The sequence below is a fragment of the Plectropomus leopardus genome, chromosome 10 (assembly GCF_008729295.1).
Source record: "Plectropomus leopardus isolate mb chromosome 10, YSFRI_Pleo_2.0, whole genome shotgun sequence".
Taxonomy (NCBI): domain Eukaryota; kingdom Metazoa; phylum Chordata; class Actinopteri; order Perciformes; family Serranidae; genus Plectropomus; species Plectropomus leopardus.
In genome coordinates this window covers 30,160,850-30,185,496 of record NC_056472.1, presented here as the reverse complement: position 1 = coordinate 30,185,496, position 24,647 = coordinate 30,160,850, and the positions used below count along the sequence as shown (strand labels likewise).

The 24,647-nt window shown below is 38.8% G+C and overlaps 1 protein-coding gene and 1 long non-coding RNA gene across 8 annotated transcripts in view; one reads left to right on the top strand and one right to left on the bottom strand.

Annotated features, from left to right (window-relative positions):
• The window catches only part of zmp:0000000936 (interleukin-1 receptor type 1), a 29,547-nt gene extending 5,017 nt beyond the window's left edge, over positions 1 to 24,530 (top strand). For 2 of the 3 annotated variants that reach the window (XM_042494586.1, XM_042494584.1), the window contains exons 2-12: positions 12,145 to 12,222; positions 13,008 to 13,260; positions 13,668 to 13,860; positions 14,866 to 15,037; positions 15,762 to 15,824; positions 16,855 to 16,990; positions 17,276 to 17,430; positions 19,025 to 19,168; positions 20,533 to 20,700; positions 21,526 to 21,794; positions 22,983 to 24,530. In XM_042494586.1, coding sequence (XP_042350520.1) covers positions 12,147 to 12,222; positions 13,008 to 13,260; positions 13,668 to 13,860; positions 14,866 to 15,037; positions 15,762 to 15,824; positions 16,855 to 16,990; positions 17,276 to 17,430; positions 19,025 to 19,168; positions 20,533 to 20,700; positions 21,526 to 21,794; positions 22,983 to 23,279 — 1,926 coding nt within the window. In that variant the 5' untranslated portion in view covers positions 12,145 to 12,146 and the 3' untranslated portion in view covers positions 23,280 to 24,530. Of the gene's footprint in view, positions 1 to 11,367; positions 12,007 to 12,144; positions 12,223 to 13,007; positions 13,261 to 13,667; positions 13,861 to 14,865; positions 15,038 to 15,761; positions 15,825 to 16,854; positions 16,991 to 17,275; positions 17,431 to 19,024; positions 19,169 to 20,532; positions 20,701 to 21,525; positions 21,795 to 22,982 lie in introns of those variants that run through there. The other variant, XM_042494585.1, reaches the window with a different exon arrangement.
• The window catches only part of LOC121949006, a 64,629-nt gene that overhangs the window by 29,854 nt on the left and 10,128 nt on the right, over positions 1 to 24,647 (bottom strand). Inside the window, exon 1 of one of the 5 annotated variants that reach the window (XR_006106203.1) lies at positions 7,666 to 8,249. The exons of 2 other annotated variants lie outside the window; for them this stretch is intronic. This is a non-coding gene — a long non-coding RNA (uncharacterized LOC121949006). Of the gene's footprint in view, positions 1 to 2,289; positions 3,056 to 7,665; positions 8,250 to 24,647 lie in introns of those variants that run through there. 2 more of the 5 variants (XR_006106207.1, XR_006106206.1) reach the window with 2 other exon arrangements.

The following is a 24,647-nucleotide window of genomic DNA, read 5'->3' as shown; positions in this document are numbered from 1 at the left end:
TGCGTATCAGTGGCACGGCTTTGAAATCATATTTGAAAAACAACATCAATGCCTTTAATTTATGAATAAACTACAAATTACTAACTTACTAACTGCATTTTGTGTGGGTTGTTTGGTGTTGATCTGCATTCTTTAAGTGTCTCCTGGTATCAGGTTTTTTTATTTCTGCTTGTGTTTTAAGAATGAAAGCTGTGCACGTTTTTTTGTTAGAGCACTCTGTTAATGTACATCTGAGGCAACATTAAGGCATTTGGACGGCAGACAGGCACTCCATAAATTAACTGACCACATTTTCCACAAAGACAACATAGAACTGAAAGTAAAGGTAGCCACGCTACGTGTGTTAGACTTTGATACTTTGTGGGTTTTATTGATGACTGAGCTCTCGGATAAGCTCGGCACAAGTATTAGAATGACTCTCCTCTGTTTACTGTAAACCAGAGGTGGGCACTCAAGTCAAACTTGAGTCACAAATTTGATCATCTTAAACTTGACATAATGAAAAAGGCCAATGACTCATCATGACTTCACCTGCACTTGAGCTTTTTGACATGAAATTCTATGATACATTCCCCAAAGCTAGAAGATTGAAAAGTATGTTGTTTAAAAAATGTGCCACAAATCAATTCATTTCCTGAAAAAACTTTAATTAGATTTATTAACCAGCAAGTCGACTCGTAGGTTCCTGGATCTGCTTTGTTTGAACCAATCTCACTGCATCCAGTTAAGTTGAAGGAGTGCACCATGAAGATCTAAGGTTAATTTTACCGGGTGCCAAAAAAATACAAAAAAACCAAAGATAATTTCATTCAGATACAAAAATGACACACTGGTTCAAAAGAATATTTCATATCAAATCAAATTGCTGTATTCAAAACCAGTGAGTCCAAAATTACAGATTAAGTAAAACACGATTTCCAACTTTGTCCGTTATTTTAAGATGCACAAAGAACAGTAAGTCGAGGCAGATATTAACACCAACATATTAGCTGTTAGATCTTATTATCTCAATCTTACTGCATCCAATAGAGGTGCAAAAGAGAACCACGAAGAACCAATATTACCTTACTGAGCACCAGTTGGGAAAAAAAATCCTAAAACAATTTCAAATTAAACAAAAACTATGCAAAAAGACAAAACAATTCATATCTGCAAAACACAGAAATTACAGAAACAACATCTTAAAACTTCATTTGTCATTAAAGTTGCATCCTTAAGCCAATGTTAGCTTAGCAGCTTACAAACTTGATTTAACAAATAAATGCAAACATTAGAAAGCATTTCTGTAAATTTAATATTGGCATTGCATGTGTTCAAAATTTAAAGTTTAGGACTTGGGACTTGATTTGGGACTTGCCTGTCTTGACTTTGGACTTGAGTGTAAAGACTTGTGATGTACTTGAGACATTCAAAACAATAGCTTGGTCCCGCCTCTGCTGGTGCAGTGTGGCAGTTTGTTAAAAGGTTTTAATAGGTTTGAAAACTTGGCTTATTACCATTTTTTAGTCTCTTTCATAACTGTTAATTATTGCTGCCAATCTAAAGAGTCTTTTAATTTGGAAATACAACCCATTGTATCGTACATTAATGGCAATGCATACCTCTGAAGCTGTACCCACGCTTACCAGTGAAAAGAAAGAGAATAAAACCACAGTGGAAAAATCAGAGATGAAAAAACTTGCCAACAGTCTTAGTAGAGCACCTCACCGCAAAACCAAAATAGTCAACATGATTGCTACTGAGAACTTTCTGTCACTTCACTCGAAAAACGTTCTTCAGTGTGAAAAAAAAAGTCAGTCCTGCTAATCGTTTTCTCGTGCCCTGCTGTAGGAAGGGTAACTCCCATCGCTTTCCCTTTTCAGCGCTAAATGAGTCATGTAGTCTGATAACCTCCCACAAGCTTTGACTTCAACTCTCCATCAACCCTAATTCAAAGATTGCACTGACAGCACAAACTTCCCTTAGGAGGATATTTCCAATATAATATATCTGATGACCTCTCTTAGGGGCTGAAATCTGTCAGTTTTATTTGAATATTCCCACGTTGTTTTGCCCCCAATCATTCCAGCAGAATATTTACTGCTCTATCTTAAAATTTCTGGTGCCAGTTGACACTGCATCTTTAATTTTAAACATTGTATTAAATTACAATATTTCTCAGGTTAAAAATAAACTGACGAAGGGCTGAAGATAGGAATCAGATGGCTGGTGTTTTCCCAATAGCTCAAGTTTCCTTTCAGCAAAAAGTTAAGGTGTACTAATATAACTCTGTGATGTAAAATAACTTACCAATCAATACAAAGTCAAATTCATTTGAAGTCCTTGTTTGCAGATAATGAGCTCTAAGATAAATGATAAAGCTCTACTAGTTTTGACTTGTCTGAATAGTACGCTGACATAAAGGGTGTGTTGCTTCTTGCAAGTTGTTTCTTGCATTATAGTTTTTACTGAGGACATCCTTTGAGGATCTGGGTTTCAATTCTCATTATCTCACCATTTAGGATCACATCCTCTTTCCCTTTAAAAAAAAAAAAAAAAAAAAAAAAAATTTTTGCTTTGCTTCGCACTTCTCAGTCTCTCCAGGAACATGAAATTATTATTGTGCACTCCCTTAGCTGACATGTAGACTGTTTCCCAAAAGCAGTTTAAGGCTAAGGTGATATTTCTACCATTTTAAGCAGGGATGCACCAATTTATCAGCCTATATTTGCTTTGTTGACTGCCACTGTCTTCAAATAAGATAACATTAAAGGATAGCAGTAGCCGATGTTTCCCCATTGTGTCACGTCAATTTTGCCCTGAGTGAAAAGCAAGACTCGAGACTAACTGCACCCTGGGGACAATAGAGAGGTGTTTGGGACGAACAGGGATCTTCTTTGGGAAGTCATCAGGTCAGAAATTTGCACCAGCGAACGGACCCAATTTTTCCCTCATAATGCTACATTGTGAACAAGAAATCCATGTCTAAATATGCAGCAGAGCTAATTCATGTTAGCTGCTAGCAGCCAGTGGCTGGAACTAACTGCTAACAAAGGTTGCACTGAGGTACATCGTGATGCGTTCAAGCTTCTCAGTAAACTACTCAGTAAAAATGATTATTGGATGTTTATCAGTTATGATGCTATCATAATGAGTTCAAATGTAAACTTGTATACAGCTGTTTGAAGTATAAAATAGAATTAAAGTATATTATATATACAGCATAAAGTAAAAAGGCTTTTGAAACAGTTTTTTAAGAGATGTTTTTCATGTGAAAGAAGGTTATATTGGGCACTCTTTAATGTACTTTTGAAAGATTGATCCCAAATTTGTTGAGATAAAATCAGTACCAAAACCAATTAACCCAATAAAATCCCAGACAAAGCAAACTGGACCCTCATGGAGACAAAATACTTAAACAAAAAAAATGAACAAATAAAACTTTTGGCACTCAACAATCATGTTATTTAAAAATTCTCTGATTTTAGCTTCAGAAATGTGCAAGCTTTTTTAATCCTGTGAGACGCTAAACTGAATATCTTTGGGTTTAGGACTTATGGTTGGAAAATAAAAAAGGAATTTCAGGTTACATGTATTTTTTTACTATGTTTTGATATTTTATAGACAATTTCGCAATTATTCAAGAAAATAAACAGCAATTAAACTAATAAAAAAAAAAAAACAAGCGTCATTTGCAGCCACAATATCACTGTTTTTTAAATATTTCAGGGGGGTTTTCTGTTAATCGGGGAAAAAACAAACCGTGGGAGTGTTTAATGTAATGTTTTCCTCACACTCTTGTTAGTTGTTCAGAGCGAACTGTTTAAAGAACAGGTGAAAGTGCATTTTGCTGCCGCTGCCTCACATTTGTCTTGTTAGTAATTCATGACTGGAATCTCCACATTTCTAGTGACTCATACCAGCAGCTCTGCGGGTTACATTCAGCCACCGCTCAGACCAAATCACTGCTATTGTTGCTTCCCACATAACTCCTTTTTTTGTTTTTTTCCAGTTAAACTTTTAACTGTGAAGATTTGCCAGTATTTATCATGCATCCTTCTAGCATTACTATTACAATATTATACTCAAACTAGGTCAGTACATTGGATTAAATCAACTATGTACAATGACCGGAAAGTGTTAAATTATATTAATAGTAGGGTTGGGTGCCGCTGGCATCTGATCCAATACCAATATGGTACCTTGAATTCGATACTCATACCCAATGGTTCCTTTAATTAGTACTTTATTCTCTCTGTAATAACAAAAATGCATTTTCAGTTGTAAAAAGGAAACAGTCAATTACATAAGAAATAGTCTACTATCTAAAGTCTACTGTAATCTAAAGTCTACTAATCAATTCATTTGTTTATGAGCAATTTTTTTAAATGTGGTTTGGTTGTAATTTATTTGATGAGATTATTGCACTTTTTGTAGCCATTCTTCTTCTTAAAAAAGGAAAAACCTTGAAATCTGATTTTTGTCCTTCCTTCTCTCGCGCTAGACTCATTATTACAATAATAACAAAGTCCATAAATAATGACCTTAAGTTTGAGGAAAGTATGATAGCTTGGGTTGCATCACTACGGAAAAGCTTCGAGTATTCACAAGTAATTCTCACTAAAGCACCAAATCCCCAAAATGATATTTGGGACGACCCTAATGTGTAGCTTTAAAAGTACAAAGATTGGTGTGTGACCCTATAAATAATAAAATATTCCTTACTTAAGTTGCCAATATAATATGGGACTGACAATAAACTCTACGTGGTTTACCCCTCTTGCAGTTCATGTTATCACAACCTTGAATCTGTGACTGCTCTTCAGTCTGTTAGGCAACCGCTGTCCCACAAACAGATGGACAAAGTTCGCACAACTGAGCAGATTTTTAGGACAACTCATCCGACTACCACTTAACCAAATGTAAACAGAGATAAATGGACACTTGTTCCTCTCTGTCAGTTTGTTGTTAGTGACATGAAACATTGCACAAATTTGTTCAGTTAGTGAGCCCCATTTCCCAACAGTGCACGCCTGGTTTCTGCCATGCAAGCACCGTCCGCAACACTGACTTCAATCTCAGTTTACAACATAGAACTAAGTCACATGAGTCCTAAGTATGTGCCACACAAAAAGAAAAGATAATGATAACGATTTTAAGCAGCCTCTATAAAAAATTAGATTTTATTTGCTTTAGTAACACTATTGAACATTTGCAACATTTCCCAGCAGCCTTGTCCCCTCCTGTCTCTGCCCCCCTCCCAGCAGAGGAGAAACACTTTAGTAATGATGTTTACATCAGCCCTCCAATACTTTCACCATCTGCTGCCACCAGAAACAGAAGCTGCTTCCTCTGGAAAAATAGCACTCTCTTCTTGATTTATGCTTCAAAAGAACCCAGCAGAGTTTCTTCTAAATATAACACGACTTAGTCGCGTCCTATTCCAGAGACTGAATCCCCTGAAGACAACCAAACACATAAAACATGCTCACAAGACATGTTCCCATTTAAAACACTACTTCAAATACAGACAAAACTGATATTTTCTGCTTAACATTTGTACTGATGATACAATCGTAAAAGTGTCATGTCCATTCAAGTCGCAGAAGTGCTCAAACTGTGAGTCAGGTAACATGGTAAATGAGAAAAACATCACCCAGAAGCCCGCACTGCATCAGCCAATCAGATACATGCACACAGTCATTCCAGCCTCATGACATAACTAAAAATGGTGTAACTCCACAGTTCACCCGCCAATTGTCCAGATAGACCAGTGGTTCTCAATGGAAATTTGCGTTCCCTAGGAAAGGGGGGGCATGACCCACCTTCTTCTCCCTCTGATTGGCTAGTACAAGTTTCCTTCAACTTTCCAATGATAAACCTGAAAATGTATAGTTTCTCAATGCACTATTGGTTGTGGTCTTTGTTAAGGTGCAGACTTGTGTGTGGGAGTGAAACAGGTTCAGCCTGGCCTTCAGTTCCTCTAAAGAAAAGTCTGATAGAGGATGCCAGACCTTGATGTGGCCTCGTTTTCTTACAAAAACAGAAATGTACGTGCAAAACTTGAATCTTCATGTTCAAGCAGCAATGTCGCTGTTTCTAGCTTCAAGGTTAAAAAAGCATGCATGTTTATAAAAAGGCACAACATCAACACTAAATCTTGGCAGGGAAAACCTCTTTTCTTTTAACTGTTTCCTGACAGGAAGCCATATTTCCATCAGCAGCTGTCTGCAGTTGAATGTAGAGAGGGTTACCAGTAATTTGTTGGGGAAAAGTTGCTGTAAAGTGACATTTTTAAGATGACAAGGTGCTTGTAACCACAAGTGGTATACAGTCATTTCACAAAGTGGTACTGAATAAATTTAGTTTAGTAAAAAGAAAACGTGTTATCTGTCATCCGGCCCTTAGTAAACAAAAGAGGGATTAAAAAAAACTTAACACTGTCTGACTCAGTGCTCAACCAAACACACCACCAACCACCAACACCTTTAGGTCTCTGGTAGCGAAGGAAAGCACTCGTCAAACTTCTCTCCTGCATGTGACTCAGTCATTTCCATTCACCCCGTCCTCCCATGTGTTTCTCCCAAGTCTCTGCTCACACTACACGGCCCACTGAACCCACTGAGCTCTTCCCACGCTCCTCTCTGCCTGGGCTTGTCCCAGAGTAAACTATGCTGCCTACGCACTCGAAAACTCTGGTACCCCTATAAAGATCCTGATCCAGGGCTCAACAACAAGGACTTACTCTCCAGCTTTATAAGCAACAACATACAACTTTCTGAATTAATATTTTAATAAACTGACAAATGTATATTCCATTGGTAATACTTAAAAAAAACTTGTAGGCAACTGTTTGATTTGTCATACTAAAAAATAAGTGTCAAAGCATACAGAGTGCTCTTTGTAAGAACTTTGAGCCAAATTGTGATTTTGTGATATTTGGTTATTAAACTCTTTAAAACATCAGCAAATTGGTTTGATCTCTTTTGAAAAACATGGTGAAAAAGCAAAATCAACTTGACAACTTTTTTTTTTTTAATAAAGTCAAGTGACAATTGAAATTAAAAATGAATAAAAATAGCTCCCTGCTGGGTTTTTTTTAAAGAAAAAAATCCTCCCATGCTGACTGACTTTGCACTTTTTAACTAATTTTATCGGTGAGCATTAAAATAAAGCGCCAATACAGATAATGGGCAAAATGCCAAAAATTGGCTAAAATAATCGGCCAGGACGATAATATGTTGACCCCTAATAGAAAACCAGAAATCACCTAATCATGTTTCAAAGATAAAACTGTAACTTCTCAATAGCTAGAAAAAATGCAAATATTAAAAAAAAAGTCAAGACATTTCTAGTCATCGGCCTCAAGTCTAAGTCAAGTCTCAAGTCTTGTGAATTTTAGTCAAGCAAGTCTCAAGACATTAAATTTGTCTGAGTTGTTTCAGATATTTAGCCTCATCTTAGCATGATTTCAAAAGCTGAACTACAAAATATTTTATAGTTTATTTTCAGATTATTGTGTCCAATTAAAAATAGAGGAAAACAGGAAATAATACAGGAAATAGTGCTGTACAAAGATACCTCTTTTGTTATTGTTATTTCTAACCTTTAGTTGATTTGCAGTCTAATTCTTCAGAAACTCTTTGTGACACTAAAGGACATAAATAAACACGAAGAAGCATTAACCTGTTTTCAGTCACCATAAATAGATCCTCCCACGTGGGCCCCGCTGATGCTCTGAACATGCAGGATATTCAGTCGCCAAATCAATAAGCTGCCCGTCAGTCTGCATGGCTCCATATTCACTTGGTTTGTTTTTAAAAACCAGTGTGAACACAAACTGGACCAAAACTAAATTCAACTATATCTCATTTTTCTGCCCTTTCTGCTCCAGACCGAACTGAGCTACTGGTGTGAAAGTGCACATTTGGGGACACTGCCAGTCAAAGTGCAAAGAAAACGTGCACCTGAAAGTTGTGAGCAGGAAAAAGCGGTAAAAGTCAAACCACAGCACCTGCAGCACTATAGATTCACTGCAGCCTGCTAAACCGCTAAACCGTCTTTCTAGCTGCACATCTTTGATCTCTCTTCAGCAGAGTCTTCCTGCAGCGAGATGGAGAGATGCAGACACTGTGGTTTAGATCATCTTTACTCCTGTATACCGTCTTCTTCGCCACAGCAGTTTCACACATTTCATTGCTACCATTTTCTTGGAAAAATCTGTTTGTCTTCTCACTCTGCTGAGAGCACACACGCTACAAACAACAAAACTTTGACTGCTGCGGACAAACGCTGTTATCTTCAACCGAAAACTGCTGATCGATTCTATGAGAATTTAGTACAGTGAATTTTTGACTTTTGTTCTCACTACTTAAATTTCCAGTTAACTATTTTTAATGGACATAATAATGTGCAGAATATTCAAACATTATTTTCTAGTTTAACTTTTGGAATCATTTTATAACACTGTTACAACATATGTCATAACATTGATAAAAGACTTGGACTTGATGTCATGAGACTTGACTTAGACTTGAGACTGATGACCCAAAGGGACTTGACTATTTTTTTTATTAAATATTTGCTTTTTTAAAAGAAATACTAAGCTAAATGCCAGGATTTTATGTACGCACCATTGTGTGAAAATTAGGGCTGTACGTGACTCAGAACAACAGCAGTGGAATTGGATTTAGCTATTCAGTACAAATATTTAACAATTTCTTTTGTTTTCCATTCAAAGTTTTAAAATCTGAAAGGGCTCTGCTGGACTATCAGTGTGAAACCAGCGTTCACGTCATATAAAAAACAAGCTAATAGCACTAATCACAGGTCTTAAATGTAAAACATTTTTTGCAATCAACAGATATCGAACAAAAGTCAGAGACGGTTTGGTGTAAACTGGCTGTGAGCTGTAAATTCACTGCCTCGTCACCTTACAGTGCGCTCCTGCATGTCTGCAGCCACAAAGAGGAGTGAAAGTCAAGAGCACTCACTCGCAGCAAAAAGTACACCACATAGAAAAAAAATGACAGTTCAACTTGACGCAATCGCTACTAACTGAGGGTCTCTGACTGATGAAGTGAGCCTCTGACTCTCGAGGGGCAGCCCTCGTGAAAACTGGAATGGTAAAGCATCATTTTAAAAAACCCTTCCTGGTGATGCTAAATATTTTAACTGAGCTTTCTCAGAAATACAGACAACCTACAGCACGTGAACCTCTTTTCTAAGATGCGACATTATAAGCGCTGCCACTGAATACGCTGCAAAGATCAGTAAGAGGTACCTGCAGTGGAAATGCTGATGTTAGATTCAGTATTGTGAATGAGTGTGGTGACAGATGTGGTTAGATTAGAGCAGCTGAAATATGACTGTGAAGCCTATCCGAATGTGGGCTGACACCAAACACGACAGCTTTTGTTGTTGCACACAAGTTAACCAAGTGTGTTAAGCAGTGTGTTATGAATGGCCTGTTAGATGCAGTGGGGCCATAAACACAGGTTTTCACTTTTTTAAAGAAAGCCAATACAGGTATGTTGCTTTATTTTTGTGTCTCTCTTGTCAAGAGCCGCATATCAATAGCCGCCAATATCACGCCGTTATGCCGCCTCGCTGTTACGTATATAACGTCCAATTTCGGAATGGGCGGACACAGTGGCCTTGCCTCTGAGCCAGAAATGGAGGTAATAACAGCGTGACGAGTGTGATATTTAACGACGTGTTGATGTACGTGACCCACCGCGGGACATTTAAAAAGAAGCTAACTCAGAAGAAAAAAAAAAACAGCTGCCGTAAATGTCCAAATGTCTAAACATCACGCCTGTCATGCGTCTTTTGATCACGGTAAGCAGTGTATACACTGTACATACTGGAGTGAAATAATGCCGCCGGCATTTGGTTCTGTGTAAAAATGTAGAAGTGGTATTCAGTGGGGACTTAGCTGCAGCACTCTTACGTGATCACTGCTGTAAATGCAGCTAATGAGTAACTGCTAACTGATAGTCAGGAAATGACCTACACCCTTTCTACAGTACTCTTTTCATTTCTTTTCAAATCATCTTGCATCAGCCTCACTCACTTAACCTTTTTTAAGCTAGTCTATGCATGTCAGGGGCCAAGTGGTAGAAAATTACTGCCGAGCAAAATGCACATCGTAGCTGAAAATACTTTTGTAACTTTCATTGATTAAGTGGAAAACTCTGAGACTTCTGTTTAACTGAAACAGTCCACAGTCAACTATGTCCGTGTCTTTTTCCAGCTTTAGTCACCTACTTTTATCACAGTTAATCCACATGACTGGTCATACAGCACCTGATAATACTGGCTTGTACCGTTCAATTATGACAACACCCAACAATGACTAGCTGGTGAGTGGTCATTGTTAAAACACTGTGGTTTTCTCTGGAAGCCTGATCACGAATGTGTTTTTGTCTGTTGGAGCAGTTTAAGTTCCTGTGGCACTTTTTTTCTTCAGTGGTCATTTGAATACGTTGTCAAAATTTGCTCAATATCCTGTCTTGGATTTAAAAAGAAACTTTCCAAGTTTTTGGCTCCCTTCATATTGCAATTTGGTGCTTGTAGTAGAGGTAGGTATTGAATATCTGTAGCTTTTTGGTACTGAAAGCATTATTTTACCAAATAGCCTGAGCGGTATCACAGTATTAAGGTATACAATGGTATTTAGAAATGTTTATGTTTTCAATACCATCATACAGACATTGCTTTTTCTGTTAAACTCACTGTATGTAGTGCACAGCACGTACCATCAAAGCTCAGTTACAGGACTGTAAACAGCCAGCAGCCAACAGGCAGAGAGACCATGGGGAATAACGGCATGTTTTTTTTACATCTAACGTTAATTAAGGATTTATTTTGACTTAACCAAAGTGGTGATTGTTGGAGCAGTAGAGTTGCTAACTAAATTACAAATAAGAGTAATCAAGACGGTTTGGGTGAGTTTAATTTTGTTACTGTTGAGTTTGAGTTGATTTTATGATTAGTTAATGAGGCAATTAAGCTTTGTCATCTTCTTCTGTGAGCAGGAAACAGTTGAATTCAAAAGATGTATAGTTGTATTTCTCTGTTTTATAGGAAAGCAGGCGTGAAAATATTACATTTCCAAACATTTTGTGGGTTTCTTTTGTGTATTTATTAGTATGAAAAGTATCTGTATTAGTATGAAGCACACTTATACCATCAAAATGCCGTATACCGCAGTGAAATTTCAGGAAGGTAAACTGTTAAATAGGTACTGTTGCAATATATATATTTATATATATATATAAATATTTTTGCATTCCACAGAAATAGAGTACATCAGATTTCAAAAGGGACTTATCCATTACTGTAAGTGTGAACATGGTGGCAAAGGTGATGATCACTTCCATCCTCAACAGTGTTGTTCTCTTTCACAGTTTTTACACCTACGCAAGTTACCAAAATTAACATGTTCTGTAATCTATATTTTGTTTAACACCTACAGCAAAACATATTTTTACAACAGAAAATGTCATATTTGCTGGAAAAAATGAGAATTAATGTTACTGGTGCTGTCTAATTTACAAGAGCCGGCCCATAAAAAAGAAATTAACAGGAATGCAACACCCACGCGCAAAGACTGACTCTGCCCCGCAGTTAATGCAGTAGTTATACAAGTATGAGACAAACAGGACATCACTTTCCCCTGAGGGATTTCAGTGTTCATTCATAGATTTACAGGCAAGGCTGAGCAGGAGCCCTCACTTGCGTAAGCAGCGTTCAGGAATGCTGGGACTCCTTCCAGTTCTAAAGCGTTACGCAGCGTTTTGTCAGAGGTTTCTGCAAAACTGACTCCTGAAATACCAGAACATTTGTCATCTATGTCTGCAGGAGAGGGGTGAGAGAGGGGAGGAGCGAAGCAGTGGGAAGAAGAGACAGATTTTAGAGATATTAGAGAAGGATACAGTTTGACTTAAAGGGGAAAGAAAACTGTTTTTGCTGATTGTTGCTGTATCCTGAAGCCTCGTGTGATCTGTCACTTTCGCTGTTCCAGTAAGTTGTTGGCTGTTTGTCACGAGTTCAGGCTGCTGTCCTGTAGTAGCACTTTCACCCAGGCCTGTTGTACATGTTCATCTCTAACTGTGTGTGTGTGTGTGTGTGTGTGTGTGTGTGTGTGTGTGTGTGTTTCAGCCATGGGCCAGCGTTCGACACTGGGAAGCCTGCTGTTTTGCCTCGGGCTGTATGGGATCTGTACAGGATTTCAACAGGGTAAGCTGAGTCACACTTTTCTCAAAAAACAAAATACAAAAATACCACTAGAGCTCTAAAAATATCTAGCAAAATACCTACATAATAAGTTATGCATATGTTGTAGGTTTGTTTTTTTGTTTTGTATTTTTAAGTATTTCATGTCAGATGTTTTTGCCAAGTCTGACTGTAACATCTGTCTCCAATCTGGAGAGAAGAACTTTATCGCCCTCTTATGGCTGCTGGTGTAACTGCTGTGACTTGTATTTTGTCAATACTCAGTTTATATTATTGATGTGAATGTTGCTGGTGGCTCTAAAACTGGACATACAGGATACAAACTGAATTCTGTATTTTGTTTCTGTATCATTTGTATCATTATTTGTCCCCTCTTTGAATTCAGATGTTTTTGCAGGGCAGGAGGAACTCTTCGTGAGATCTGGTTTTACTCAGCAGCAGTTTGTAAAGTTAAAGTCGAGGGTAGGCTTGGGCGGTATCATAGTATTATGGTATAAAAGGGCCTTAAGAAATGCCGAAGTAAGGCTGGACGATATGGCATTAAAATAATACTGCAATATTTTAGGGCTACATTGTCATACACAATATATATCTCGATTTTAAAATGTCCTCTCAACTTACTAATGTTAATTACTAAAACACAAAATTATTGAATGAACTGCAGTTATTGAACAAGACAATTTCCTCTCCCAAAATCCCAACTTTGACATCAACATGGTTGCTTAGAGCTCTATCAGAGCTGACTGGCTAAATAAATGACAAATACATTCTCCACTGATGTGTTTCAGAGAACTGTACCAACTATAATCTCCAGTTTGAGAGGGTTTTCTCTGTTCCCGGGGACGTGGCTATGCTGAATAGCACCTTAGTGTCGCCGTATGTCTTCAACTTCACATCTATCCCTTACGACATCAGCTGGTACGACTCAAAGACGGGCCGAGAAATAAGGGAGCAGACCGGTCGAGTCCTGGTGCGCGGGACGACTCTGTGGTTTCTTAACATAACGCTGGAAGACGATGGCGAATATGTGAGCATAGTGAGGTAAGGTAACATCAGTAAAAAATATATATATCAATAGAGGGCTTGTAATAACTGCGCGTGTTTGTGCCTGTCTACTCTTCAGGAATTACTGTCTACTACTGAAAAAGCAGCACATGCTCTTTAAAAGAGTACACATCAACGTCTTACGTTCACTAAAAGAAAAAAAAACTCACATACAGGCTGATTTCTACTGACTTTGTGCTGTTTTATTCAACAAGTTATTAACGATGCAGATACTGTAAACGGCCATTCTGTCTGTCCTAAATACATCTTCAGTGGATAAAAAAGTTTGACTTTGTTGATTTCTTGTTAAACTAATAAGCTCTTGGTAAAGCTGCTTTTTGCTTATTTTGAGCAAAAAAAAAAAATCACAGTTTTAATCTAATTTCCACTTTAATTTTCAACAGAACCCCCTATTGGTGCTACAGGCAGGCCACCAAGCTGGTAGTGGAGCTGCCCGTTGCTGGAGAGTGTGGACGGCCCAGAAAAGCTCGTCAAATACTCACGATGGGAGTAAATGACATCCTGAGCTGCCCTCTGAGGGACTACATCGGTAAACTGGACAGCTACAACATCACGTCCTCCATCAAGTGGTACAAAGTGAGTTACGGGAAAGCACTGACATCATGAACTTAATGATTTTACTCCAGATCATGTGCAGTAGTCCAGTCGGGCTGGATCTATACAGACAAAACAATCTGGGTATAACTGTCAGTTTGCGCGTCATCTTCATTGGATCAGGAGGCAATTTTGAAGGGTCTTAAATTAAAGAATACTTCACCTGCAAAATTTAGTTTGTTTAACATTTTCTCACCACCTGTTACCTTAAATTCATGAAGAAAACTTCTCTGCATGCCTCCATCATGAACAGATAAGCCATAAAGGAAATCTCCATGAATTGAAGTCATTGGGGACCACATTTAATAACAGTAAAACTACATAACATCTGTTCACAAACTCTCATGCGTTATAATCCAAGTCTCACTTTTCCAGTCCCAAACACATGCACTTTCCCTAAAAAGTTCTAAAACAAAATACTTGCACATGCACGTTTCTATTCCAGCCGTGCATGAGAGTCTTCATATTGAGAGGGGCACACTCGTCTGATACTATCCACAGCCTGAGCGACACCGACACACACCGACACACACACACTGTCTGATACGAGACTCGAGGTGACGGAGGTCAGGGCAGTGAGCGGAGACGCGCTGCAGCGAAGAACTATCTGATCAAACTGAAGCATCTGAGAGTGATTTCACTGAAAACAAGAGATAAATGTTCATGATACGAAGCAGCTGCTCTGTGCAGAACATAAAGACTGAGCTAACAAAGATGAAAACAGACAACACGGGAAGGAAAATGTTTATTTGTTGCTAGGCAACGGCTGTCACTTCCAGCAGTCGTGGAACTATTTGTGTCGGCGGAGCCAAAACAAAATCATTAAATCATAATCTGTTGTCAAATCTGTTAATATTAACCAATAAAAGACGCTTGTAGAACTGTTGTATAAAAGCAATCACACTCGAGGTCGTGTTTTGTGCTGTGCATCATCACGGCCGTGATTATCCCGATTACCTGACTCTATTGTGCTGTTTTGTCATCTAGGATTGTGAGCCCATAGTGGACGGAGTAGGCACGTATACCTACATGGATCCAACCACACTGAAGATCATCGGAGTGGACCCTAAACACAACTCCTCCTACACCTGTACCCTGAGCTTCACTCTCGGCGGCATAACAAGATCTGTGTCCGAGACCATTTCTGCATGGGTGTCAGGTCAGAACGCAGATCACGACTTTACTGTGCGAGAAAGAAACTTCACTTTTCTAAATCACCAACACAACGAGCAATCAATAGTGAGCAACACAAAGTCACGACAAAGGTTACTGATAAGAGGCTGAACTGATAACGAAAAACAGCGTCAACAACAACTCTTTGGTATTATTCCATGTACAGTTTATTTCCGTCAATAGATAATCTCAGCCTCAGGTTTGCACACACACCATCACAGTGTGTTAGTGTGAGAAAGTGGGTTTGTCTTCTCTGTACTAACTGAACACTGGTACACTTCTCTCTTTATAAGGCCATTTTACATAAACTGCCTCCTTTTTTATGTTCTCTCCTAAAACTGTCAGTAGTTGCACCGTCTTTAGTAAAAGTGCTTATTAATGTTTTGCTTCCTCATCTAAATGCACATGTCTGGCTACCAAACGCTGCTAATTTTAGTTGTTTGTTTTACATTGGCAGATTGTTTTAAGACCTTTGTTTGTTTTTGGTTGTAAAAATCTTTATGCCGTTTGTTTTTAACTTTTTGTTGTTGTGTTCTTAGTCTGTTTATTCTTCTTATTCTTATGTGAAATTCACTATGCATCTCTTTTGGCCAAGACTCTGCTAAAAGACAGATTTTGAAACTCAGTGGGTCTTTTCGTGGTTAAAAAAAAAAGGTTTCCTACATAAAATTACCCCCCTTTGTAACTGTTATTCTTCTCTGTCTTTTCAGATAGGTACACTTTGATTCCAGAAGTGCACGAACCAGCCAATGAAACAATCAAGGTAGCAATAGGTGAGTCCCCGTCTGCAGTATTTTCGGTGAAGCACGGCGTTTTAAAGCTTAAACGTGTATCGATGAAATGGAAAACACAACTTTCTTATTCACTTTAGTGACACGACTTACAGGATGAGGAAATGTAAATGCACATTTTGGGTAGATTTCTTACTGGAGTCTAATTGGAGAGCAAAATGTTTGTGGCTGTGATGCGTTTACAGTAGGGATGCACTGATTTCTTAGCCAAACATCAGTCTCGGCTGATATTTGCCTTGTTGACTGCTGTCGGCCTATTGGCGAAAAGGACATTTACCGATGGCAGTGGCCGATGTTTTTCTGTTGTGTCACATCAATGTTAAAAAGGCTAAAAAACAGGACTTGAGACTGACATCGTCCTGTTGTCCCAGGGACAATAAAAAAAGATTTGGGGACTCGTTGTGCAACTGATAGGCTGGCATACAGGGTGTGGCTTTTGAAACTGTTGCTTGTATTGGCCTGAATTGAGGACATTCTTGTAGGATCCTGGTTTCAATTCTCATCTTCATTTGGGATCACATCCTCTTCCCCTTCAAAAAAAGCATGTTTCTGCTTTGCTTAGCACTTTTCTGTCTGTCCAGGAACATGAAAATGTAACTGTACACTCCCACAGCTGACATGGGAGCTGTTTCCTAAAAGCAGTTTATGAATAAGGTAATCTTCCTTCCATTTTGCGTAGGAAAGTCCTAATTTGGCAATTATGACATTTGCTGATGGCAGCTGCTGATGTTAGATATCCCTGTGACAGCAGAAACTGTGTTTGGGACAAACAAAGATGTTCCCCAGGAAGCCTTTGGGACGGAAGACGCACTAAACTCACTATCAATGTGTCATGGGACGCACCCTATTTTTTTCCTGATAATGTTGTATTGTAAACAAAAAAATCTGCGTCAAAATCAGCAGCAAAAGAGCGAGTTACCGTCAGCAGCTAGCAGCTGGTGGCCTGAACTAACAACTCACAGAGGCTGCATTGAGTTAAATGATTTTTGTTATTGTTTGTGCATTCGTTTAGGATCCAATTTCAGCAAGCCATGCCGGGTGTTTGTGCCGTGTGTCGGGGATCCCTTTGTCGACATCGCTTGGGTGATCAGAAACAAGTTCATCCTCGATACCGACCCCTCTCACCGTATCTACACGACAAAAGAGCGGTCAGCACTCCTTCCTTTTCTTTTGTTTTGATTTATCTGCTGCCTTTGGGGTACAGCAGCTGATAACTCTGAAAATTTACATGCCTATGTTCGAAATATCAAAGACATAAATCACGTTTTTTTTATGTATTCGTTTCTGCAATACAACTTCATGTAGAGAATTTCAAAGGAAAGCATGCATGATTTTTAAACATTTATTTTAAGTAACTTTTCTATATCACAAGTAGTAATATGAAGGTCTAGGCAAGTGCAGTATTATAACATCTTACTGTCTGTCCTCACCAGTTTGTGGCACCAGGATGAACCTAAAAAAGGTTTATGGTTGGAGCAGGTCCTCGTGATTTCTGAGCTGTGGGAGGAGGATCTCCACACAAACTACACATGTCGAGCGTACAGCGCCAGGGGCTTGCCAGTGGGCTACTTTACTCTCCTACCAGAGGGTAAAAACACAGAGTAAAGACAGGGACACATACTGCATCTTTTACTGCCTGGAAAAAAGCAACATCAGGCGCTGGGTGCTACTCTTGTTCCTACTTACAAGTGTGCGGATGAAGGTTGTGCCTGTCATTGCTAACTGACCATCAGCACTGTATCAGGCTACTCATTAGAAAAGACCAGTGCAGAGCACTGCTTTTTCCAGGTGTTATGTCATTTCTTTAATCATATTTGGCACATGGAGAAAATACATGCTATTTCCTGTTCCTGCAGTGTCACAATCAACGTTGCTGCAATTCACTGAAATATCCCAGCTGTGATAATCAAAACCAAAATCTACTTTGCATGTGGTATATTGAAAATAATGCATTTTTTCTGTTTTTTTGTTTTTTTTTTTTTGTTTTGTTTTTCATCGAAAAACAAAGATATAATGCCAAAACCTAGCATTTAAAGGCTTAAAATTCTGAAAATTAATGAATGAATCTATGATTGGACCAATGTTGGTTAAAAAATGAAAGATAAGTAGAAAATAACAATGATGTACAAGTTTTATTTTGAAAAACGCATTTTTGGGGCAGAATGATACAGGCGTGTGTAATATTAAAGCGGACCTAAAGGGTTAATCTTCACCTAATTTTATTGCTGTATACTTTATAAATTTCAGCGCTTTCAATAAACCATTGAACGTCCCTCTGATGTTAAAAAATAATTATGACTGAGATTTCACCGTGATGGTGGTTTTTAGAAATATCAGCGATGATCAAAATTGTCAGTTTGAGTAATGATAATCTTTCCTAGTAGAAAGACGACCAGCAGAGGGTGCAGGCTGATACGTTTCCTCCTCATTCAATAAAGACATTATCTGCACTGCAGAGAAAAAAAACTTGGTAAACTTGGTGAAAACAACGTGGCCACAATAAAATTTGCAGGTGGTTTGAAGCTGGTTATTTAATTATTGCAAATGAAATCACTACAAAATAGGTGTTTTCAATTTTCTAATTTTAATTCAATTTTTAAAAAAATGTTTAAAAGTGCCATAATGGAACATTTTTTTCAAGCCATCCATGTGTCAGGTAAGTCAAATAACCTGAATAACCTTTTTTATTTTTTTACACTTTGCACTAGCATTATCGCAATACTGGATTTTCAGCAATAACTTGAAAAATATCAGTATGCCATACCATTTTCAATACCACTGGGAAAAGTTGACATTGAGGGCATAACCTTTAAAATTGTTATTAAAAGATAAATATAAAGAGGCTTTAAAATGACTTTTCTTTTCTTTCCGTGGTTATTAGCCAGAGAACAGCTGTAGTAAACATTAACAAATTTATATTAAATCATTATTATTATTAATTTAAACAATATCATTCTGGTGATAGCGCACATGCTCTAAAGCTTATGACATTGTCACACTTTTAAAATACAATAAAGAAAAGAAAAAAAATGCCACAAAAGCTTAAATGCAACTTGGAGAAAAGTCGGAAAATGAGCCTTGAAACTGTTTTTTTCTTTTTATTCCATCTTATAACTTCACGTCTAAGGTGGAGACACAAGCTAAAGTTGAACGTCTGGTGTTTGTGATGTTCATCTCTGCAGATCCCAACTACTTGCTCCTCATTGGATCAGTGCTTGGTACTGCGACAGTTCTCTTCATCACCAGCGTCATCATCTGCTACCTTTTTAAGGTGGAAATCGTGCTGTGCATCAGGGAAGCATTTCCATACCTCTATACAAACAAAGGTAATATTTTAGAGCTAATTCTTTATATGTTTCATGAGTATTATTATACACCTGACAGGGCTGAGCGTTAAATTGATTTTATCATTTAATTCAAATTTGTGGCTCAATTTGTGTGATTTCTCTCCCCCACTGCTCCCTTTGGGCTTCTGTAGTCACAGTGAGCTGCGCCCTCCCTCTGCGCTCCCCTCTCAGAAATACACACACACACACACACACACACACACACACACACACACACACACACACACACACACACACACACACACACACGGCAACATTAGAGCAAGCGTAAATGGCAGTGAAGACTACATTCCCAAAAAGACACAGTCTCGTCAGTCACATTTTTGCGGAGTCAGATCTCGAACAGACCCCCGTCCGCTGCAAAGTTTGTTTAAAGGATTTTGCAACTAAATGCAGAATCCCAACCAATTTATTTCAGCATCTCAAGCAGAGACATGCAGCAGAGGGGGAGAAATGTGTCTCACTCCGAGATGCACAAGACGGCGTCAGCCCACAAACACCCGGTAAAAAGCAGCCCACATTAGTGGAGGCTTTTTCCCATTGTGTCCCATATGAAAGGAAAGCAACGTGCTGAAAAGCTGTTACTGATGCAGTCACGCTGCATATCACTGAGGATGTAATTGAAATCAATTCATGTAAATATGTTTCGTGAAATTACTGCAGCATTTGGTACAAATGTAAACAACTCACACTCCCCTGAATTTACGTAGTGCACTTTTAAGACAAGTTTGCTGCATTAAACCCTAAAAGGAAAATTTAGTTTACTTTAACAGAAGGGAATTTAATTTGCCTTTAATTTTTATCGCTAAAATAAAATCTAGTTTTTTGGCCTTTTCTTTTTTTGGCCTATTTTTAGGCCTTATCGCCCAGTCCTAACACCTACTGATAAAGCCACCTCTCAGAAAATACACCACACTCACAGCGCTCCAAGATGGAAAAAACCCACAGTGATGCTTTGAAATGGCAACACACACTAACAGTACCCACACATTCATCACAACTCTGAGAATTTTAAGTTCTACCCGATACCTGACCTGACTGTCAACAGTGAGAGCAAACACAGGAAACAAATTAACCACAGAGCTGCCTGCAGCGTTTCTCATGAAATGTCATCTGCTTCTTGTTTATGTAACAGACGAACCTTTTTACCACTCAGGACTGTACGTTAACAAGTCCTCAAAAAACAAAAAAAGTCTGTTTTGGCATGACATGGGAAAGTCCTTACTGATGAATCGGAGTACATCCGTAGCACCTTTCTTGTAAAAATAAAACAATGTGTGCAGACGAAACCACCACTGAAAATGCCTGTAACGACCTGTTTTTTTTTTTTTTTTTCCTGTCAGATTTGGATGGGAAGTTGTATGACGCATATGTGGCATACCCACAGTCCTGTGCCATCGGATTTAGTGAAGACGTGGAGACGTTTGCCCTTCAGACTCTACCTGAGGTGCTGGAAAAGGCCTGCGGTTACAAACTCTTCATAGCAGGCCGTGACTGCCTGCCGGGGGAAGGTAAGTTACCCACATGGTGGAGACAGCACTGTACTCGCCTCAGATACGAGGGTGACAGGTGTCCACGGTGGAAACACGGACCATCTGTTCTTTTTACGACAACTCTAATAACAGCGCTTTTTTAAAATTAATTTATAAGTATCACACAAATCTGGTAAACAATTGCAGCCCCTTGCTTGTATTTCCATCGTAAACCTGGCCTTTATCAATGGATCGCAATGGCTTTTCACCCCTAAAAACAAGCAGTCTATGTATGAGCAATTATTACAGGTCGCCTTAACAAAATGCTGTTGTTGTGTGAACGAAAGACTAAACTGCAACAAAAGTTTAACGTTTCATGCAAGAACAGATGTCATGTAATCAGCCCCTTAATCTGCAGCTGTGCAGAAATGTTGGGTTTAAAAAGAATGAGCAGACATACCAAAAAAAGCTGTGCAGCATTAAAATGTTCATTAAGCACAAAAAATTCCACATTATGAATGAAGCTTTAAACTCCAAACACGTTCAGCCCTTTCAGATTTAGAGGAAACGTCTGAATAATTTATCATAAACCACCGAGATTAAAGTCTGTTTGTGTAACAGGGTTTTTTGTAAAATAGTTATTACTCATTACCCTGAGTCAAAAGACTCATGAATTCATGACTACATTCATGACTACATTCATGACTACATTCATGACTACATTCATGACTACATACATGACTACATTCATGACTACATTCATGACTACATACATACTCCACTGGGGATCATCACCTATCAGACTCATGCTTCTCTAATGCAAAACCACTGCATGTCCTCATATCCTCTGTTTCCTCCCTGCAGCCATAGTGGACTCTGTGGAAGAGAACATTCAAGCCAGTCGCCGCCTCCTCCTGCTCTACAACGCCTCGACCTTCACCAGCAAAAGACACACAAGCAGCACCAGTAGCAATAATAACAACACCATCACTAAGAGCAGTGACAGCAGCGAAAACAGTAAAAGCCAGAAAAACGAGAGTTTTGACGACAGTGTAGAAGTCTATCCAGACACAAGGCAGCAGCTGGAGTTGTTGGCGGGGATGCACAAAGTGCTGCTGGAGAAATCTCTCAAGGTGAGAAAACACATCTGCTAATGTGCGCTCTACATAGGCTACATAAAGTCCAGTCACATGTGATTTACATCTTTAATTTACCCAAGGCTGACAGTACTGAAGCTCCACTATTCAATATTTACATTATGGTTTCATCTCACTGATCTTATCAATCTCATTTCCTGCAGCATCGGGCTGCCGTTATGAGTAAACACACTTTAATAAAACCACTGAACATTACCTGGCCTGAAACAGACAAAATATTTGGTTTCTGCTGATTCAAAGTCAAGTCTGACTGATATTTAACTAAATGTTGATTATACTGACCTGATATCAAACAGAAGGGTTAACTCATTACTTTTGTAATAGCATCAAATAACTAATTAAAACCAAACTTAGCCACTGCAGACACACGAATACAGACCCGCCCCAGTCTCTCTCTTAAACTCAGACCTAAATCCCATCAAACGGTAAAACTAAGCACGTTACTGCACCGTCTATTTCTCCCTTAAAATGGTTTCAGAAACATCTTTAATGCGCTGTTAAAAGCGAGAGTTTGTGAACAGGAAGTTGGCACCATACTGCTTCCTGCACGCCCAGAACGAAGTCTGAAAAAACAGTCAAACTGAGCAGTAATTGTTTCTGTAAAATCTTAGCTGTTTGTTCTTTCGTCTTCATTGTTTTTGTCTGTTGATTTCAAGTTGAGGGGGTCCATTTGTATAAGCCTCTGGCTTCTTGACCTCTCCTGGTTTATTTATCTGGTTTTTATGCAGTTTTTAATCATGTGCAACTAAACTAAACTAAAATAAACCGAGATTCTGTTAATGGGTTGCATGTTTCTGTGTTTTCAGAAAGATTTTTTACCTTGCCGTTAAACTACAATACGAGATTCTTGACAGCCAGCTGACCGCCATCATTTCACAAGTGCGAGCACGCGTTATGTCACCCAACCAGCGTTTACTGGTCTGATGTGGCACGCTGCATTCTGGTATTTGTAGGTTTTCCACCACTTTATAAAAAGCGTCCTTTTTCTCTGTTTTTTCTGGTCATGTAGCACCAATTTCAAAAGTACTAGCATGATCCTACTGCAGAGACATCCTAGGTTTGTTCAGAGGGCATCTGTAAGTCAGTGAAATACTTTAAACTTAGTATAAGTTTCTTGCTCACGTTTAAAAAGGCATCTTGATTCTAATTCGAGCTGTTTTACAGGTGATTCTGGTTGAGATGGAAGAGATCAGCCCCGCTCAGCTGGCTCTCTTCCCAGAGTCAGTGCGTCACCTGAGGAAGAAGCTGGGCGCCGCGTGTTGGTGGAAGAGCCTGAGGACGGAGCGAAGGTGGAGGACATGCACGAGGAGGAGCGAGGACGAGGAGAAAGGTGGACAGGACACACAGCTGTCACCATCTCTCTCCCCCTCCTCCAAGTTTTGGAAGGAGATTAGATATCGTATGCCGGTGAAGGGCAAGAGGGCGATGTACCCCGAGAAGATTTCCCTGCTAAATTCATGAGCTTATGAACCGTAGAGCCGCTGGTTTCCAATACAGATGTGTGTGGTGGTGAATCCTCACACACACATAAATACTGTAATCTATCAGAAGTTGTGAGGAACGCATGCAGGGTTACAACACAGCCGCGTGAAAAGTGACCCTCAGCACACAACTGATGGCAAAAGCTCCATAAATGCACCATGCATGTACAGTATATAAGTGATGCCAAAAGCTTGAAAATGCTTTGTTCAAAGACTCGACGTCAGCAGATCATGACAGTGATTGGACTATTCGAGTTTGCCTGCATCAGAATATGAACTGTTGACATTTCCAGGCAGGTGGAGACTTAAGAGTAGAAAGAATAATGTTGTCAAAGATGGACTGATCGAATAAAATGTGTAAATTATACATATGTAAGATGGAAGGTGTAAATACAAAAAAAAAAGCCTACTGTGTCATGAGAAATCACGGCGCAAAGTGTGAGCTTTGCATTTCATGAACTGCCATTTATTTACCATTATTGAACGACAGATAAGGCACGATAAAGAGAAGTCACCATACGTTTCTGCAAACCACAAATGTTACACTTGCACGTTTCATACGTATCATAATGTTTCTAAAGCAGCGTAGTATATGAGCTGACTTTGTCATCTGGAGGTGGACGCCTGCCAAGCTACAGATCACTGTTCAATACAAGAAAAACTAAACCAGTTGTGATTTACCTAGTCACAGTGTTTCCAGCAGCTTTTTAGGCACCAAACGTGAGTGTTGCTGTGTTTTCTGCCAGGATATTGGCCAAAAAACTGCGAGAAATTGTTTTTTTTTCGGCAGGGATTGTGCCCCCAAAAGCAGTTGTTTTTTTATTGAGACACCACTGCTCTTCCAGCTGTGATTGGTACTAACCATAACTAAGTGGTTGTTATGTCTAAACCACCCGTTAACCACAGTGTTGTACAAACAGAAAGTTTACATGTACCTCCTACATAATAAAGTGCAAATGTAACATACAATGCCAAAATTTGTCCTGGCCATTAAGTTTAGGAAATTGTTTATGAAAAATGTATTTATTTTTATTAAATGTTATTTTTACGGCACATTTCATACAACAAAGCACCACAAAGTGTTAAAATGTTGTTAGCAGTCTGCAAAAATGTGCACTGAATGTGAACTGCCATCAGGGCTTCACTGTTCTGTCAATAAATAGAAATTTTGCAAAGTACTTTACTTTTCTTATTTTTCACAATGAACTAATAAATCATACTTTGGAAAGCATTTCATTTCATTGTGTTTCAAATAGTTAAAAGTCTATTGCATTGAGACGATATACAGCAGCAATTGAGGTTTGCTGGCCTATATTTAACTGCAGCTCTATTAAGAGAGGATGAATCA